The 20,933-nt window shown below is 36.8% G+C and overlaps 1 protein-coding gene across 1 annotated transcript in view; it reads left to right on the top strand.

The window, feature by feature from the left end:
• Positions 1-2,916: 2,916 nt before the first annotated feature.
• Positions 2,917-20,933, top strand: part of LOC119072913 (protein timeless) — a 36,234-nt gene continuing 18,217 nt past the window's right edge. The window contains exons 1-9 of the mRNA XM_037178232.1: positions 2,917-3,118; positions 18,046-18,232; positions 18,310-19,056; positions 19,112-19,212; positions 19,289-19,593; positions 20,023-20,170; positions 20,260-20,481; positions 20,543-20,611; positions 20,685-20,908. Coding sequence (XP_037034127.1) covers positions 18,136-18,232; positions 18,310-19,056; positions 19,112-19,212; positions 19,289-19,593; positions 20,023-20,170; positions 20,260-20,481; positions 20,543-20,611; positions 20,685-20,908 — 1,913 coding nt within the window. The 5' untranslated portion in view covers positions 2,917-3,118; positions 18,046-18,135. The remainder of the gene's footprint in view (positions 3,119-18,045; positions 18,233-18,309; positions 19,057-19,111; positions 19,213-19,288; positions 19,594-20,022; positions 20,171-20,259; positions 20,482-20,542; positions 20,612-20,684; positions 20,909-20,933) is intronic.

Raw genomic sequence — 20,933 nt, 5'->3', positions numbered from 1 at the left:
GACATATCACGATTTAAAAATGTCGAAATTTCGACTTTACCTGGCTGTGGCTACGTGGTCAGGTTGTCGAGAGAAGCCGATTTAACACAAATCAGCTTAGAATTAGTCCCTCTATCCGTTGCGATAACAATCTGTATTTAAATTGACTCATCGGTCCTGCACGGCCGTGAGTGCTGGTTCTCCGAAACGGCTGGATGGATTCGCGAACTGAATGTGATTCCTTATAGTACTCGAGTCCCTCAATCAGCACATGAAGAAAAATCAGAGGTGGTATCGCGACTCTATTTAAGTTTCGTTCAACCCCATCGTGTAATTTAATGTTTGCTGCCTTTAGTGTCACTCGACCCGGCGATTTGCTTGACTAGTGTAGATACCATGGGCCAGAATATCTGAGCATATTGCGTCCCAAACCTTTGATTGACCGTTACGGTATGGTATCAAAGTCACACCGTCTACTCTTTTTTTGTCGTCTCTGAACATTCCAGGAGGTTCTCGTATAGATGGTATATTTGCAGACTGAAGTGATCTATGAATCATATTATTAAAATCAGCATGACGTGGATGTCTGCCAGTGCTATATAAATAACTCAGTCCATGAGAACCGCCCTCACTGACGATACACCACATCTAATCTACACTTATGATGTTTACAAATCTTAGCTCCATCCAATGCGCAAAGCAATTGAAATTCTGAGTGTATTACTGTTCGACAATATTCCAATGAATTTTGAACGCAAAGCTGTTAGCCAGGCGCTTGATTTATGGACTGTTGATGCTAAAAAACCCGCTTTTTCTGTTGCTGAATTGAATGACAATGAATTAATATTTGCTGACATTACTATGTTATCCCAGCTCTCTTGGCATGTTCTATCCACAGGAAAACGATCAAAGGAATCAAAGGATGACAACATTGAGGTGACGACTGAAGTAACTGAACTAAGGAATGTAAGTAGTCATATGTCCGATACTTTCCTGATGCCAAGGCCACCAATGAAAGTGTAAAACAGGTATGGTCTATCACCCGCCCGGAGGACATAAAAATTTGATTTCCGCCATGAAACGCACTCATTTTCATATTATTTTGACACAAATTGTGAGTGCGTTTAAGATGAATTTTTCGATTGACCATAACTGTTCTGTACTTTCATTGAAGACCACCACTTCTAACTGGTAACGATATTATAGACCATTTCTGAACATTGAATTCAGAGTTACAGATTGATTGACGTGTATTCTTGATATCTTCATCAATATTCTGTAGCAAATGTCCATATCTGAAATAGGCAGAGATTGGGAGCAAGTATGTTAACTTCGGAATAGCGAAGCAATTCTTAAGTATCTCTTAAGAATCACTTAGATCAAATGAAGTTATAGATCTGACAATAGACTGCTGATATGCTTGCCTTCTGTGATAGATTGGCTGCCACCAGAGAAATTATAGTCCATTCTTCACAATTAAAGTCTAGAACAGGTATGGTCAATCGGTGAATTCGTCTTAAACGCACTCACATTTTATGTCAAAATAATATGAAAATGAGTGCGTTTAAGTACGAAAATCAAATTTGTATGTCCTCCTGACGGACAATAGACCATACCTGTTTTACACTTTCATTGATTCTTCAGGGATTACTTACCTTTCTTCCTTTTTTCCTTCTATATGAAAAATTCAAGCTACTTAAAACATGACCACACATATTTGCAATGTTATACAACGGCGTAATAATATTATCCGGCTAGAGTCATCCAGAAAATTGTCATTCCCGTTGTTAACATACAATCGCATGAGAACTCTATTACAAAATTACAAACGTCGATTGCTTTTCCCTATTATCAAACATTTTTCCAAGTCTTTTCAACAACATTTACGGCAATATCCTTTTTCACGTGTATTTAAATCGACATTTTTTTTTTGTATTACAATTCAATTCGTACGAACTGGGTTGGAAGAAAACAAACAATACCACCCAGCGTGCTGAAATGCTACCAACTGAGAAAGGAACTTGCGATTGTATTGTTTACCGAAAAAAAAGGACTAAAAATAAATGCTATAAGAATATCGCCTCCCCCCATCGACTTGGTTACGAAAATAAAAATTATTTCTTTTACATAACAATGGTGCGGAGAAGAAAATACTTTGGACTACTCATGTAGCAAGAATTTTTATTTTTTGTATTCTTAGAACAGGCTGGAAACTTTTTAGAACATCAACATATTTTTAGGACCAAGCATGAACAAGATCTTTTTGAATGACCTGGACCTACACTAAAAATGACTGCTTCAGATTCGAGAAGCAGTAAAGGGTAAATCTGAGAATCAAAGGACGAGATAAATTATTACCGGCAGTTTTAATCACTCAGCTTACACATGAATCAAAAACAGAGGTCAATGGCAAACGAATTCTGCACGCCCACATTTCATTAAGTGAACACAAACCACGTGTGAACTCTCCTCTTACCGACTCATCTTATGTAAACATACCGCAATGTTTACTAAAAGTTTTCGAGAATCAAGCAAATCGATCTCGAGATTATAGATTGTATTCAAACGTTTTTATGAGAACAACAGAACTATAACAGGTGTTGAACGCAATACAGCGCATTGTTTTTAGCACGTTACACCTTCAATCTGCAAATTTTCCATGCTCAATCGGTATTATTCCATCCAATAAGCTTTAAATAGACTGAAGAGTACCGATTGAGAAAGGAGGAAATTCCTATAATAAGATAAGAACATTTTCTCAAAAAAAGAGTAAGAGAACGGTCTGATTATAATCATTGCTATCATTGCTACAATGAGTTAGATGGTCACGTTAAGAAAACACGTGACTGGAATGCAACCTGCGCATCGAGACAAACATTTCATTCTAGTTGATTGCGAAGTTGAATGAAAAACATTTTAATTCACGTCGGAGTCTCGGTGAAGACGGTTCAACTGATTCTTAACTGGGAGCATTTATATTGAGAGTTTTTGAGTGAAAACAGCATTTCAGTTAAAGTGATTATACAGTTGTGGGACCAGCCATAAAGATTATTTAGAGAAATTGTGTGCATATGAAATCTGAGGATTACATTGAGTTTCGTGCTGATTGGTGATTACTGAAGACATTTGGATTAACTAGGTTTGTGTTAAGATTTTTTCTTTGTAATTTTGAAAAAAATTAAAAAGACCAGCTATTAAATGTCCGGACTGACCGGTAATCGGTCCTTTTAAAGAAAAGTAGAAGAAGGTAAAATGGAAGTAGAAATCAATGATTTAAAACTATTTTTGTTTCGGTCGTTGGGACTACGTTGCAGGGACTATTTATGGATCCCACATTTTCCTAGATTTTCCTTAATTTTCCTTAATTTTCCCAAAAAATATTTTTAAGAAATTCTGAAAAAATGCAGGAAAATTCGTGAAAAGGAAATATTTTCTCAAAAATAGTCTCCGGTACGTTGTGTTGTCTAAAAATCTGGGAAATGTGGGAAATTATTTCTCTATCGTTTCCCTTAATAGTTCTACGAGATTGATAGTTAATTGTTATATCTGATTCTAAAAACTTGAGAACGAAAGTCTAGAGCTGCACCATTATATGACTCTCTTAATCCTTTATATTGCTTAAAAGTGTTTGCCCGTTGAGATTTCCATCTGATCAAGCAAGGAATGAATTTCAGAAACTCTATGAATAATAACATCGTTTCCTGAAGACCATCTGAAGTACTAGCCTGACAACTGGACAGACTTTCGAAACACCAGAATTTCGACAGTTGAAAAAATGAGTCCTTAACGTAAACTAGGGTGTGCAATTTTGGAACACTATTAAAAACGTGTTGAAATTATGATAACAGGGAATGTCAACGTAGCATGAATGGATCAACATAGGAAGTATTCGGAGGCTGACGAAATCACAGTTGGCCTCATGTTTCTCTTGTAAACACATAAAGAAAAAAATTCTTACTCAGTGTTAACATTTCCTGTCCATTGTTTTTCACCGTGTTATATAATCCAAACCAAACCATCGAAACTAAAATCAGAAAACTTGCTTCAAACATAATTTTGTTCAGATCAACGCACTTCAAGCAAGAGTGGTACTCCAAATAGGATACTGAAACTTGACAGTGCTCCATACAAAATTTTACACTGTAAAAAGAGTGGGGATAAAATTTCATACAAAAAGTACTCTATTTGACAGCTGTCATAAATAGAACTTTTGCTTGAAGTGCGTTGTTCAGATACATTTTCTATTGTCATACACCGATTCAATTTGTTAGTTCTTTGAAGTGAAGCTTATGTTAGACGCCAAATCTAGTACTTCTTTGGGTTTATTATACGTTTTGTTTATTAATAATTGTCGTCAGCAATTGCTTGTTTGTTGTAAGAATCTGAATAAATCTAAGTCTGATGTATCAAAACTTGAAATAGTTATTTATGACATCAAGTGCGAAGTACTTTATGTGTAATTATGACATGAGTCCACAGGCTGTGTGTCATAATACAAATTGTGAGCCCAATAAAATACTTCGCACCGACATTCAAACAATGTTTTATGCAACAGAAGGATCTAAAGTTAGTTTACGAAAATTATGATCACGAGTTGCATAAACTTTGGTGAATCAAAATAATTGTTAGCGTGGCCCTTTCCCTATTATTGTGAGAAGCAATTAGAGTTCGTAATTGACTGTCTGTATAAAATTATCAAATGCATTATACAACTTATGTATGCAGCGTAACATGTTATCGAGCTTTTATAACCAATGAATAATTGTGGAGGTAATCCTCATAAAACCTTATGACTAACCGGTGGTTCAGAATGTGGGATGACATTAAAGTTATTTCCGAACAATTTGATTGAAAGTTTTTCTTCACTTTATTTTCCACATGATTATAAGAGATCAATAACATTTGAATCGCGTTGCATACGCACAAGTTGTTTAATGAAATGAATTTAATAATCCAATGAATTGGATGAGTAGGTCAACAAAGAAAGTGTCTTTTTTTTAACAATAAAGTTGTCAAGTCTTGTGCGAGATATTTATAAAAGTCTGCTGAGGATATATGTGATCTAATCAGTCGACAACTGTTTGAGAGGTAAAATAACGATATAAGCGAAAAACAAGAACAGAAGTCTCAAGTGTTGGTTGATGCACCAAGATTCAAGGTCTTGTCAACTCCTGTTATACAACTAGATTCACTGGATTCAGTTGATAAGACTTATGAAAGACATAGCATATGTAATGAATTTAAATAGATTTTTCACCTCAACAAAAACTAGAGAGCCTTTGAAAAACGTTGTGTTGACATCGGGAAAGAGGGGGAAATTTAATTTTCTCGGGCTCGAAATGAAAGTTCTAACTTTTTTGAACTAATAACCATTTCATGCAATCGGTGTGCGGTGTGATTAACCCTATTTTACTACCCTCAACAGGCCATGAGTAAATGATGTTTTGTTGACGCTTTGTCTGACACAGTTCAGGAAATGTTCGAAAAAGTCTATTTTCTACTCTCTTGTTCCCTTGACTGAAAGTCAGGGTCTTAAGAAAGAAAATACCCTTAAATGTCCGTAACGCTAAGTTCACTTTGATATTTTGAAAATGTTCTACATTGGCAAAAAACGTTAAATACAGAAAACGTCCGGACACTTGTGGACTCGATAACTCGAGTAATTCTTTACCGATTTGCAAAATTTTGGTTTTAATCGACGAAGAATGAAAATCATGAGGTTAAGTTCGTAGATGGGCAATGTTGGAGTAATGAGATGGGAGTAATTCTCAAGAGATTTTTTTACTTGTTACCGCGATAACTTCCATAATTCTTATCCGATTTTCAAAGATTTTGTCTTAATCGACGAAGACTGAAAATCTTGAGGCTGAGTTTGCAGATGGATAATGTTCGAACAACGAGATGGTAGAAATTCTACACAGACGCTTTTTCTTGTTACCACGCGATAACTTGAGTAATTTTTACCCGATTTTCAAATTTTTTGTTTTAATTGACAGAGAATGATATTGGAGTAGTGAGTTTGGAGTAATTGTAAACATAACTTGTTATACCACGACATTTTTGCAACGGATTTCCAGAAACAATTAAGAAGTACTTCCCAAAAGAGTTTTTGCTTGCTTGCTTGAGAAACCGATAGCTCGAGTAATTCTCAGATGCTTCAAAAATCAATTTCGACCAGTAGCGTAATTCATGTGGTTAAACTCGAACATTGGACTAGTAATCTGGGATATACGACAATTTTTGTGTGAAATCCGTATTCTGAAAAGAATTTTTTTCGTTCCTAAAATGTTTGAACGAGTGTGAACGTTGCGGCCAGAGCGAAGCGAGTGCCGTAATTCACACGAGTTATATGTTTTCAAGAGGTAGGCAGGAAATACGCCACCTTTTCAGCGCTTTTAGTAGACTATATAGGAGACTCATATTAGGTGTTAAATGTACCTCGCTGGACCTTCCACTCATTGCCTCATTGCACTTTTTAGGAGACAATATTCAATCGTTGTAAATATTGTTTATTTGTATTCTTCTCAGTATATGTATAACATACTCAAAAATGCCTCTCCTGATCACATCGTGTTATAATTTCCTATTTTCCATACTTAGGCTTATGAATATTTGAACGAGTGTGAACTTTGCGGCCAGAGCGAAGCGAGGGCCGTAATTCACACGTTGTTATTTATTCAAGAGGTAGGCAAGAAATATGCCATTTTAAAAGCGTTTTTAAGTACTCATATTTAATAAATGTAAGACATCGCTCGCTGAACCTTCGATTCACGCAGCTCCTCAGAAAATTAAATTAATTTTGAGTTTTCTAAACGCCCAGTGAAAATAAAAGAGATACTTAGTTAATGATGTAGCAAAGAGACCATTCTTGTTGCGCTTTTTCATCTGACTATAATTTTGTGTTCTTAAAAACACCAGCTTATTTAAAAATGGTAAGAAAACTGGGACTGCAATTATTGAAAGTATTGATAGTCAGTCAAGGGAAATGACCCACCCAAGTGGCGGGGCCTAGTTTTGAAAGTGAAGAAAATACGAATTATCTCCATCAAACTGTCATCTTTGTTTTAAAATAGTGTAACGAATTGATGTTTCCATTTCGTGTAGAAGGTATGTTACTCACACCTCGGACATTTGAAAAACGTTGTGTTCTCCTCTGGAAGAAAATGGGTACATCGAGCGATTCGCTCCGTAATGGTCGCAAAACTTCGACCATATTGGAAATTTCTAAACAATTATATTTTTGTCAGATTTATACTTAAAATCCATTTATTTTGGCCGCAGCCAAAATGGTGTGATGGATGCATTTAATGTTCAGAAAAAATCAAGATCAGAGTTATTTATGGTCAATTGTTACAATTTCTTACATCTCTCTTCAGACTAAAAATACAAATTTGTCGCTAAAAAAAGTTTCGAGATATTTTTAACAACGCGAGGTACCTATACAGAATTAGCAACTGCGACCTGAATCGAACAAATAGTCATTTTTCTTTGCTCTTTTTTCTTGAAACCTTATTTATAAAGCATAAAGTGTTGATGCTATTTTCTATTCTTTTGTTCTCTGACTGGTTTTCTTAAAAATATTTTTTTCTTAAAATAATGAACTTTTCACCGTAAAAAAGTCAAGTTAAAGGTTGGATTTTTATAAATAGCCTCGAAGTTTGTTTTAAAGTGACCAACGAATCATTACAAGTAACTTTATGAGGGAAGAGTGGTATAGAGATATATAAGAGCAATAAAAGAGGCTGTTATTGTGTCACCGGCTAAAGCTATCACACGGGAAGCGACGTGGAAACTACAATTTACATAACATTAGAAGGTAAATCCATACAAACTCACACTTTGACAAAGTTTTGTTGTTTATTTCATTTACTCTTTTATTTTTGCTTTTGGAATGGAGAAGGGAAATTAGGAGGAGAAGGCGAGGTAGCTTTATTGAAAATGATGATTTTACCTTCCGACGTACGCCCTTTTCTTTACCTACTGAGGGTTCCGAAGGTGGTCGGATATTTCAACAAAAGCTAGAACTTTTTTTTGAAAAATACTCTTTTCACAACTCAGTGACGCAATGAAGAACTTTTGATCCAATCCTGCAAAGCATGCAAAGCCCATTCTTATGCTTCACTTATTTTATCAATGGTTTGCATTTGCATCTAAAATTGAAATTAAAATGTAATTCGATTATTGAGCAATATAGTTTCGAGAATTGTTTCAATGAAACTGTTACACTTATAACCATTTAGGACTTGGTCAGCATGATGACGTAAACAAAAATTATCTTTCAGAATGGCGTCTTCCATGTAGATTATTCCACACAATAATTTTATTGTTGATGCATATACAACTGTTGTTGTTGTTATTGTTTACATAGTAGATGTAAATTCTTACGACGACGAGGCCTAGATGAACGCTTCATTAATTAAATTTGCGATTCAATTTAAAATATTTATTTATTCTTGAGAGTTCTGTAACAAGAGGTTTTGTCTTTGGTGAAATAAATATTTATATTCGGCAGGAATGAATATTTCGTCATTTATAAATATTTGATGATTTGTTGACCGGAAATTGCGGTGAATCTAAATTACAACGAATTTCTCTTATGTCTGTCTACTTACACAATGTGAGCTCATCACAACAAAATCATTTAATCTATTACTTCATTTGTGTTAAAAAGAAAGTGTCTCTTCGAAGCGTTTACTCGTTTCACTATTTATTTACATTTATCATACATTTGGCTGGGAAAGAGATGCCCTACTCACGTTAAAAAAAATTGGTTCAGATCTTTCGGAGGAATGTCGATTTCGTTTCTTTATCGAATCCTAAACAATTCTCTAGAACATCAAAATTGACAAAAAAATTGTTTCCGAGTCGCGCAACGCATTTGAAGTTTACATGAAAACGCATAGAAACGCATGGTAACGCGGACTCAGGACTCATCTTTTGCTATTCTTGTCCTCGTGATCGATAGGAGATCGGTTTCTATTGCCCTTACGTAATCATAAAACGTTTTTAGAGATGAAACTAATCACCACATCCGAAACACCCAAAAAATTGTCGCTATGCCGCACAGCACTGCTTCCAGCATGAACATAGAAAATATTCGGAGACTGAGTTTCTTTTGTACAACTAGATGACTTGTTCGTTATATGAGTTAAAACAAACAATCCGAAGCGGTAGCTCTAATCACTAAAGTCTCCAAATTTGACACCTGTCAATTCAGTGTTCATGCTAGAAGAAGTGCTGTGCCGAAATCAATTTTTTCTTTGGTTTTCTTGTGTAGTAACCATAACTCGAAATAAAGAGGCTGCCACTTAATTCACCGAAAAAGTTAAATTGAAAAGATTTTGAATTTTATTAATTCCCGCTCGGCAGAGTAAAGTAAACCAGACAAGAGCGCTTGATTTGACTGATGATCTGAATTAGCCTTTGTGGAGTAGCCTTCGTGTTTTGCGAATACAATTTTTCAATTTATGTCAGTGTTCATTTGAGTTTATTTTCATACAGTGTATAGGTCTGTTCCAAGGCCATATCAATTGTCAAATTTGATCCATAGACAACATAACCTAAACAACTGCTCATGAAAAATGAGCTGCCGAAATAGGCGCGAAGCAGCTTCAATACGTAAATTTTTTTGAAAGCTGTCACTATAAGTATACGGCGCCTCAAAATTTCAGCAAAAAACAAAGGTTATGTCGTCTATGGATCAAATCGTCGTGGTTCGGGTTGTCAAAGTTCGCCTTTACAGTTATTTGGAACAAACCTATATTAGGTCTTTTATTTGACGTTTCAAAAATGAACCGCTCCTGCCTTGATTCCCGAGATATGATTTGAACAAATTTTTACATAGAATATGAAGTTGGCAATGAGACATTTAATCACAAATTTTCCGATAAACTCCCTGTAAAGTTGTCGGTAATTTGAAAAGGCTTTTTTTTCGGAGGAAACGCATTTATTTAAATGTGCGTGCACTTCCGCCGAAATTATTATTTTTTACCTCAGTTGTGATACGCTTTAAAACGCAATCATTAGTTTAATCTCCTTGCCATACAGTTTCATAAAGTTCCTTCAACCTAGAAATAACCAGTTGTTGTGCGATCTTAATAATTACATCCACAGTTCTGCACACGTCAAAATTCACACTTTCATGTCTAAGCTGTTCTTCTTGATTTCTCTCATTTGACATAACATAGGAAATTAGAGAATTAGAGAAACGAGGAGGAACAACAGTAATCCTTTACAAAAGAAAATGGGATTTCTTACGTGGTCAGAACAGTAGATCAAAATTGTTTGAATGTTCCTGTAGTCGAAATTCACAGTGTAACAACGAATCAAACGTAAAATGAAATGAAAATAAAGTGAAAGCATAGCACTGCTACTAGCATGAACGTATAAAATATTCGGAGGCTTTCTTTGATGATCTGTTTTCGTTGTATGAGTTAAAACATACAATAAAAACAATCCTAAACGGTAGCTCCTATCACTAAAGCCTCAAAATTATACGTTTGTAAAATGAGTGTGAAAGTCTTTTCTAGTAATTAATATTTCCAGTCACACACATTTGTTGGTAAAGTTTTCTTTTGTTAAGCTTATAAATGTCCTTCAGCTTATATGGGTAATTCCATGGTTAGTTGCGTTACAAATTTCGTTATCTGTGAGTCATAAAGTTAATTATGTTGGCTATGTTTTGCGGTAACAAATCAGTCTATAAATTTTCTAATGCTCAGGAGACACAGTGCTTTCATACCAACAAGAATTGGAATTTTTAGCCTGCGAAGTGTGACTTGTGTGATCGCGAAAGTCAGCGGTTAGTTGCGTTACACGTTTGTGACTTTTCGAAATATTTTCACCAAATAAAAACTGATTTCGGTAAACTTTTTTTTCCCTGAAAGCTATGGTCAAGACGCGCAGTTTGAGCCCCACAGAGAATGTTGCTTTGGCTCAAAACCGTTTAAAAAAAGTTGTTACAAAATTTTTCGAGATAACCTCGACGAGATAAAATTCGAGGATGACTTTTATCACCACAGGGAAGCTATATTCACCAACTTTACTCACCCAACTAACCTGATTCACTCAAAGTTATTTTTCTCGTGAAGTCATATGTTGTACCTTTCGAATTGCACCGATCTTCAGTTTTTATTTGAAAAAATGTAATTTCGGCAAGGCTTGAGTCAAGGTGATTTTACCTTACTTCAAAGCAGAATGAACCAAAAATCTTTAAAAAAAATTAATTTCGTGTGGCAATTGTGGAATTATAGCGTTCACATCTACAGGAAAACAAATTTACAAAAATCATTTGAGATTTATTGAGAATATCTCGGAATGTCGAATACTAACAACCACTTTTTGGTCAAATCTCCCCGAGACCGAATTTTACAATGACCTTATATTGGTGTCAAACTACGCGTCTTGTCAATAGCTTTCAGCAAAAAAAAAGTTTAGTGAAATCGGTTCAGGTTTCGTGAAATAAACTAGAATTTTCAAAAATTTGCTGAAAACAAGCATACATTTTTATGGTGGTATCTCCCCGAGATTTTTGGCCACCGACCTAATATGGGGCTTAAACGACGCGTCTGGTCAACAGCTTTCAAGGAAAAAAAAGTTTGTCGAAATCGCATTTCAATTGGTGAAAATATTTCGAACAGTCACAAATTAGCTGGAATTACCCATATATGTAAATTTTGCTGTCTTCACAGACATTCGGGCCATACTGAGTGAAAACAAACGTATGGGAAAACTGACAACGCATTACCGCAGGATTTTTTTTTTAGTTTTTCTTTTTTTGGAACGCATAAAAATGCATATTTTTTCCGTCTCTTTATTTTTAAAGCTTTCCAAAATGGATTCATCTAAATTCCAGCAAATTAAATTAAATTAATCGAATTATATAAAACGTTCTTTGAAGATAAATACCACGTGAATTTCGAAAAAAATATTATTTCGCGATACATGTGCTTCGTTGCAGTTGTTCGTTGGATGTCTTTTGTATAGTAGTTTTGTGTAGCGAGACTACAATGTTGCTTAGTGAAGTGAATGCGATGTTGTGAACCGATAAGTTATCGATGATTGTCAAGAGTGTAGGTACTTTGCAAGAAAAATGCTGCACAATACAAAACCAATGTTACACGTGAGAAAGGTCTTTCCTTCATCCATCGTTGCTAAGCTCTTATTTTTTTATGACAGACATCAGTTGCATTATTAATATGCACAGAAAGGAATTTTGTTTCAGATTCAATAAATATTTTAAACTGCCACTTACACAAATATGTGACGATGTCCTACTTATAGCAATCAATTCCACATCCTAATTATATCCCACATCACTATAGTTCGTTCATCCGAAACACCGAAATCTATTCATTTGAAGTGGCGGATATTACTTCGGTGTATTCATTCAATTCCAAAAAAACCAGTGATGACGTTACTAGTAACCGTTCATTGGCTAAATTTATGAACCCGAACCCGATTTCTATTCAACTTCTACCGTAAATAGAAATGAAATTCGAATCTCTAATTCTGTGGCATTGTTAACGTTGTATGTGCACAGCGGAGGATGTACACAAATTATATGATTGTAAACGTGACGAATTGATCGAAACGACGTGACGAAATTCCTGTCGATTTAATTACGTACAGCAAAGGGATAATGAGTTTTACGCCTTCACCACTTCACCCATTAGTCGTTAAACGGTACAACAACATTTTGGTTGTGGGTTGTCATTGTTTTTCGGAGTGTGACTGTGGCCCGTAGATTGAGTAAATTATGAACGAATTACACGTCATTTCATTCATTAACGCAACGAAATTGTAGTTTACGCAATTGTGATTACACTCTCAGGCTTTGTTCGGTTACGCTGACAATTTAATGAAGCGGAAATGTTTGGATGCGAATTGTTAACCATTAGCTAAAGGTAACGATAAAACCATCAAATTCGATCCGAAAGCGAATGTACTGACATGAGACCTAACTAAAATATTGTTCACCGGTGGTTGTTCAACCTCAATTATACCTACTTTTTCACTCTGTTCACCCTCTCTTTCCGTTGTTGCACAGTACAATTTTAATTTTTAAAACCTCTCACTAGCCTTTTACAGCCAACAACAACTTCACACTGGACAACCGTCTTAACGTAAATTCCAAATCACGCCTGGAAGTATGCAAATACTCTCTGAGGAACGTGAGGTGCCTAATTGATATCTCGCCTAAATGTTCTAGTCCACAAACACAAATTAGTCGTATATGGGCTGTTACATGATACGAGTTATTCAGAGTGTACATAAACTGAGGTCAATAAACACACATTGAGGCTACTCAAATTATGAGTGAACTTTGGGACTTTACCCAAATACGATATATTCGCTAGAATAATTCCATGTGGAATTGTCAGACACAGGAATCGAACTCGGATCATTTTGATGGAAGCCTGGAACTGAGCCATCCCGTCCAATTTTTTTCACCAAATGGAGTACAGTCAGAGGCAGTTAAATTTAAGCATGCATTTGTTTCAACGATTCTTCAGCTGATCCACACAAACAATTAAAACTGTTTTTGTACGCCTTTCTACGGTTTTACCACTACCACGTGCGTGTATAGCAGCTTCAACCGTAAAGTAGCTGAAGCTGAAGAGCTGAACAGCTGAAGCAAATTTTACAGCCTCTGACTGTATTTACAAAGGTTGTTCAAACCTCGACCATAACCATTTAGATTCGACAATTTATTGGGCATTTTTATCTGTTGCTAAAGTCTTTCTAATGATTTTATCCGTATCTGATCTGACCCAAAATATTTTTTTGGTTGCAGATACAGCAGTAATGGTTTTGGTTGACGTAAGTTTAAAATCTATGTTTTGTCAGCCGAAAATCATCAGGACAAATTAACTGTTTTCATAAAATATAAGGCTCGGAACGGGTTCGGGTTGACCTGATCAGTTCAGGTTATGACCCGAACCGGTCTTAGACCCGAACCGGAACTAAGACTTCGGGTTCAACCCGAACTTGACCCGAACCAGAATTTTCGATTTCGGGTTCAAACCGAACCCGACCCGAACCCGAAGTTATTCAACCCGTACTTGACCCGAACCCGAATTTCCATTTCGGGTTTGACCCGAACCTGATCTGAACCCGAAATTTTCAAATAGATCAGGTCTGGTTCGGGTGACCCGAAAATTTTTCACTAAAAAATGCCAAAAATTTCGGGTTAACCCGAACCGGACCTGATTTATTTGAAGATCTCGGGTTCAGGTCAGGTTCGGGTCAAACCCGAAATGGAAATTCGGGTTCGGGTCAAGTACGGGTTGAATAACTTCGGGTTCGGGTCGGGTTCGGTTGGAACCCGAAATCGAAAATTTAGGTTCGGGTCAAGTTCGGGTTGAACCCGAAGTCTTAGTTCCGGTTCGGGTCAAGATCAGGTTCGGGTTCCGGTCTGACCGAACCCGACCCGTTCCGAGCCATATTAAAATAGCTTTGACTCCAACAAAAATCACTTTTTAAATGGATATTCCTCATGCTTCCTTCCATGTGACTGACGACAGTCTAAGAGTACAAGAGTTCACTCAAATAAAAAGCTTCATGTATTCGGTTCTGCGATTGCTTCAATTTGCGCATGATAGGTTTCTACTAATCTACAATACGATTCCACGAAAATAAAAATTTTAAGCTAACAATGGCATCAGTTTCAATGAATGTAAACGTGAGTTTATTGTGACTTTGATGCCTTTCGCAGGTCCTGACCGCAAGTATCTCACCGCTATTATTATTTAGTCTGTTACTTCTTTTGAGAGCAATAGATTGTGGAAATTGTTATCGTCACTACCGCAAAAATCAGCGATGGCACTGCCTTCGAGTCGGTGTTTTGAGATACGAAATTTAAAAATCAAAATCTTTTGTTAGGAAATTAAATTTTCGATCACATTGTCCATGAAAATATTGTTCGATGAAGTGACAGAAGTGACCGACTTGCCGACAGCGTCAGTCATTGAGAGTCCTGTGAAATAGTGTTCAAATCCAATGAAAGTGTATAACAGGTATGGTCTATTGTCCGCCCGGAGGACATACAAATTTGATTTTCGTACTTAAACGCACTCATTTTCATATTATTTTGACATAAAATGTGAGTGCGTTTAAGACGAATTCGCCGATCGACCATACCTGTTCTAGACTTTCATTGCTCAAATTCACGATCTATATTCTTCAACTGAAAATGTTTGCTACGTGTGTCTATAACGCCAGAGCTGTTTGGTTATTTATGATGCCTGTCGCGAGAGACCACACTAGCCACTGGAGAACAAAGTATTTTCTAATAAGCTTCATAGTAGATTTTGCACCTCTGTCCAAAATGTTTATTTCTTTATTTTGACGATTTGGAAGCTGTGTTCCGAGCCGAAGGCGAGAACAGATATATCGAGATAAACAGTTTTTTACTAGAGGTATAAAGTCTCATTAAAAATTTTGTTAAAATAAATGTCTGCTGGTTATTCAATCGAATGATGGAAAGGCGATGCGATTGTGACGAACCACGCTTTTCATGGTCAATTTTTGCGATTCGCGTGTAACTAGTCAATAGGTTCACAGAATGCTATGTACGTCAATTTATTTGTCTTTTGGTTGGGTAACAATCATGCAGCTTCATGCTGTACCATTTGTACTGTGCCACACGATTCGTAATTACACATCAGTGAAGCGATTTTATGTTCGATAAAATGTGTGTCATTTTAAAGTGTGACACGTGACAAATAAAATGAGATTGGTACAATTAAATCAACATCACATGAACGATTTTACTCAGCGTTACGTGTGAAAAAGTACAGTATGCGATGAGACAGATTTGAACTCACGTTTGAGAACGCAAAATTTTTTTCTTTTATTATTTACTTCACCCCAATGAAATGTTTATCTAACGGGAGATGGAGAGTTCAAGGTAACGTGAGGCTCAAAATATTGGGTCACTTTTCGACACTAGGATTTCTTCCGACACTAACACTTGGTTTGGGTTTTATTGGAAACTTGATTCGTGCATTACAATCATTAACAACTAAATTTTCAAATACGAAAGAGCAAAATTGAACATTTTTCGCATTAATAAAATTACACAAATCCAAAACACTGAGTTCAGTCCTTGTTGGGCCCATTGTGTTACAATTACCTTTCAAATGATACCCTACACGACCATGTACGTTTTGTGTACCTCGAGAAATTTCTGTAAGAACAGTGTGCGTCTTCGGTTGAAAACTTCAACTGCACATATCTCAGTGTGGATGAATTTTAAAACCATCAAGTCCCTACTCGGCTCAATAGTACATGTGATTACCTTTCTAATGACACCCCACACGACCCTGTACGGCTCGTGTAACTGGAGAAATTTTTGTAAGAAAAGTGCAAGTTTTCGGTTTTTGCTCACCTTTCACCAGCCACACAAGCTTCGAAGAATTTTTTTTGAAAGTGGTTTTGGCTTCTAGGGTCGAAGTCCTTTCTAGGCACATATAAAAAAGTCCACTGGAAAATGCGTCCGATTTCGGTCGGCTGTTTTTCAAAAGAATCCCTCGTAGACAATGGGTCATTACGCACCAAGGACATTGCTCGAAAGGTGGCTTCAATTGTTAATTAGATCGTATCGAATTTTTAGAATTTTAAGGGCCGCGATAGCCTGTGTGTGGAAAACGTAGATCATTGAAAACTAATTCCAGGCATATGGTTGATGGATCCGAAGGTGCCCGGGAAGAAGTCCCCCCGGACGACTTTAACTTTCAAATGGTCATAACTCGGAAAGTTGAGAGTATTTCCGAAAACAATGTTCTAGCAGGATGTAGAGCGTTAAAAACTCTACAAAACTGCCAAAGAAACCGATGGTCCAAAAGGTGTGCCTGTCGAGGTTTTCTAACATCGAAAGTTCGACATTTTGGTTTTTGACTTTTATTTCCTGAGAGACAAATTATTAAGTTTAGCTTTTGGCATGAGGTTGTAGAGGAGGTCGAGTACTACCAGTACACTAGGCATTGTCCCGGTCGGCGATCCATCCGAAACCACTTTTTCAACATTAATGAATGAACCTTTTAAGTGTACCCACGTCGCCCACGAAGCCAGTGCAGACACTGTAACCGGTGTTGCTGAGTCGAGGTAACCTTGGCCAGTAAGTGCACATAATATTCCATAACAGTAGCTGAACTCTTTTACAAAATATTTGGGATCTCGATGTAGCACATTATATTGACACGGTATACCACGAAGTTCAACCTTTTGTAAAAATATCGAAAAATGTGTATTTGCAACGAAATCGACTTCTTACTACTGTTCGTGGGTCAAATAACTAATTAAAACGATTATTTGTTGTTTTTCTCACAAATTTCACTTTCTCAGATTTTGTAGTACAAAATGTGCTACACCGAATTCTTAAATATTTTGTAAAAGAGTTCAGCTACTGTTATGGAATATTATGTGCACTTACTGGCCAAGGTTACCTCGACTCAGCAACATCGGTTACAGTGTCTGCACTGGCTTCGTGGGCGACGTGGGCACACTTAAAAAGTTCATTCATTAATGTTGAAAAAGTGGTTTCGGATGGATCGCCGACCGGGACAATGCCTAGTGTACTGGTAGTACTCGACCTCCTCTACAACCTTATGCCAAAAGCTAAAGTTAATAATTTGTCTCTCAGGAAATAAAAGTCAAAAACGAAAATGTCGAACTTTCGATGTTAGAAAACCTCGACAGACACACCTTTTGGACCATCGGTTTCTTTGGCAGTTTTGTAGAGTTTTTAACGCTCTACATCCTGCTAGAACATTGTTTTCAGAAATACTCTCAACTTGCCGAGTTATGACCATTTGAAAGTTAAAGTCGTCCGGGGGGACTTCTTCCCGGGCACCTTCGGATCCATCAACCATATGCCTGGACTTAGTTTTCAATGATCTACGTTTTCCGCACACAGGCTATCGCGACCCTTAAAATTCTCAAAATTCGATACGCCCTAGTTAATTGTTACTTCTTCTAAACGAATATTTTTATCGATCAGATCGTTATTTACTATATTGTAGCATTCTTGTATCAAGGACTCAATCCGACATTTGTCTTTTTCAGATATTACATTTATGGAGAAATCTGCTTCCGCAACACAAAATACAATATTCACAAAGTTACGAAATACAATCACGAGTAAAATTCAACACTATGGACTGCTACATTACACGAACGCACGCGTCAAACAAATTTCCGTCCCTTGGTACTATGGAAGGAGACTTATTCAACATAAATGACGATGTCTTAAGTAATATGCCAGCAGCCAGCTATGCCATGTGCGTCTTCAGTTGTATTTGTTTCTAACCGTCACCTCTCTACTTTCAGTTCATCTGAACGACATTTACTTTAAACTGTGCAGCGAAGATCAAACGTTACGAACATTTCGCCGGTCAAGTGGATTCCGGCAATACATCAAAAGCAACCTAATGCCGGTGCTGCTTTGTGCTAAAGATAAACAATTGATTTCCGTTTCCGTTCGAATATTTATTAATTTAACAACACCGGCCGAATGTATGTACGCCAATTCGATTGAAATAATGCAAAAAACCGAGGTCGGTCGTCAAACCGTATCCGATCTGAATGAAATCTTATCGGAATCGAAGAAATCATTTTCGGATATGCGATCGATACGAGCCATTGTCGATTACATGAAAAGTATACTAGAAAAAGACTCGAAACTATCCTTTATACAATGTGATAGCGTGAACAATTGTCTCATACTTTTACGAAATATTCTACACATACCCGATTGTCAGGTGCGCGACGAACCTGATAATCTAATCAAATATCAAAATGAAATCATTTGGAATCTGTTCACGTTGAACATTGACAAACTGTTGCTGTACCTAATGTCTTGTGCGCAGAAGGCATTCTTTAGTGTCACGCTAGCCCAATTGGTTGCATTAATATACAAAGATCAACATATCAACACGCTTCAGAAGCTGTTGAACTCAAAATTGGACGACATTTCGTCTGATAGTTCGGAAGATTTTGAGAGCAATACAACACCATTGAAACAAGGTAGTGGTGATTCCAGTCCCTTAATATCGTCCGACTCTTCTGACAATGGTGGTACATTAACTTTTATCCAATGAAGTGAATAGGTCTGATTATGCTCACATTACAGTAACATCTAAAGCCAACATTGATAGCGTTACTCCCTCATCTGATGAAACAACCAAAAATGATGATTCAATACCCGAACTTTCGCAAATCATTTCTAAGATGGTAAGAGCTACGAGACGCCAGTGCCGCAATTTTGTAGATTTTCTAAATTTTTCAAAAAATTGTTTGAATGAAATAGAGCATGGATACAAGTACGGCAGACGAAGCGAAAGATGTCGCTACAGCTGCTACAGCCTCTGTAAACGAATGTTTGCCAACCAGACATAGTCTATCTTCTCAGTCAGAACTTTCCGATTGCGGATATGTTACGCAACTCGAAAACCAAGAATCGACATCTAGTAACGAAGATGATAAACAATATCATCGACGACCGCCGCCCAATCAAAAGCAACGTTTCAATGCGGTTAACAATCCGCGAAAATCGGTCACATTATGTGAACAGGACAGTCGTCGTAAGAAATTGGTGAAGCGACGAAACGGCATGTAAGTAAATGCTTTTACTTGCACAGTTATTCTGATCAGACCGAGAGGTTATTCTCGTTCCGTCAGTGTGTTCGAGCGTCGACTTTTCGTCTGTTGACTCAAAGCCAATTGTACTTGAGAAACGTGAAATGACCTCAGTAGTTTCGGTTCGAAAGTGGGTTGTATCGGTGGGAGTCCGGGCTAAGGAAAGACGTTTTTTTTTTACGTGATTTTGTTCAATGTGCGCCCAAAATGAATTTCGTCCACTTCTTTCACATGCGGAAAATGCTTAAGGGAATTCTACCACCCTTTTTTCTCTCTCAATCCCCGGACCTCTCGACTCCTAAAAGGCCCTCAGACAAAAAAAAAATAAAATTTCAGATTTCCTTCGCTCAACGGAACACCGTTTAGCGACACAATCTTTGTAAACATCATTTGAAACTGTTTCAGAATTAACATGATGGGTTTAACGCAACACACGCCAACGGATGAAGACATTTCGCATCTTCTGAAAGAATTTACAATTGATTTTATGTTAAAAGGATTTGGTAATCTTGTAGGCGAATTACACGCTCAGCTATTGATTCCAACAGACTTAGTAACTACAATAATCTTGTCATTAAAAATGGTTTTCGGTTAACAATTTTTGAAATGTTCTTTTTCTCTTCATTTTCTAACCATGTATAGCAACCGAACATGGTAGACACGTCTTATTTCTTCTGGCTGATCACTTATTTCTTGAGATTTGCAGCCCAGTTAGAACTGGATTTTGAGCATGTTAAGCGAGTGCTTTCATACGATGTCTTAGCATATTTAGCATACGAAGGTGTTAATTTATGCGAAGAATTCGAACTGAATTGCAGTCAAGATGGGCTTGACTTAAAGCCATGTTTCCAGAAAATGCATTTGGTAATAAATCACTTTTTCTAGGTTGGTTGTTGATTGTTCATTTTGTATTATTTTCATGAAGCTGGTAACTGCTATAAAAGAATTCATTCAGACTCTGTCGATGTACAAGAAATTTTCGTTTCTGAATACGGTAAGTCATTCGCGGTAGACAAACGTTCCCACAAAAAGAACCGTCGATAACACTCGTTCAGTGCAATTTCCAGACCGATCAAAATCACATACAACAGCTGAGCATTCAAATATCATCAACTTCTGATTTACACTGCCTGTTTTTGCTGCTGCTACGACACTATAATCCTACACTGCAGAATAAACAATATTTAGAGGATTTGATCGTATCGAATCACTTGCTATTGGTGCTGTTGGACGATGCGGCTAAATTGCATAATTCCGCTGGAAGAATCAATTTAATGGAACATATCGAACAGTAAATATGGGTAGAATGTAAAAAT

Source organism: Bradysia coprophila (assembly GCF_014529535.1).
Source record: "Bradysia coprophila strain Holo2 chromosome IV unlocalized genomic scaffold, BU_Bcop_v1 contig_84, whole genome shotgun sequence".
Taxonomy (NCBI): Eukaryota; Metazoa; Arthropoda; class Insecta; order Diptera; family Sciaridae; genus Bradysia; species Bradysia coprophila.
This window is presented reverse-complemented; position numbering and strand designations above follow the sequence as displayed.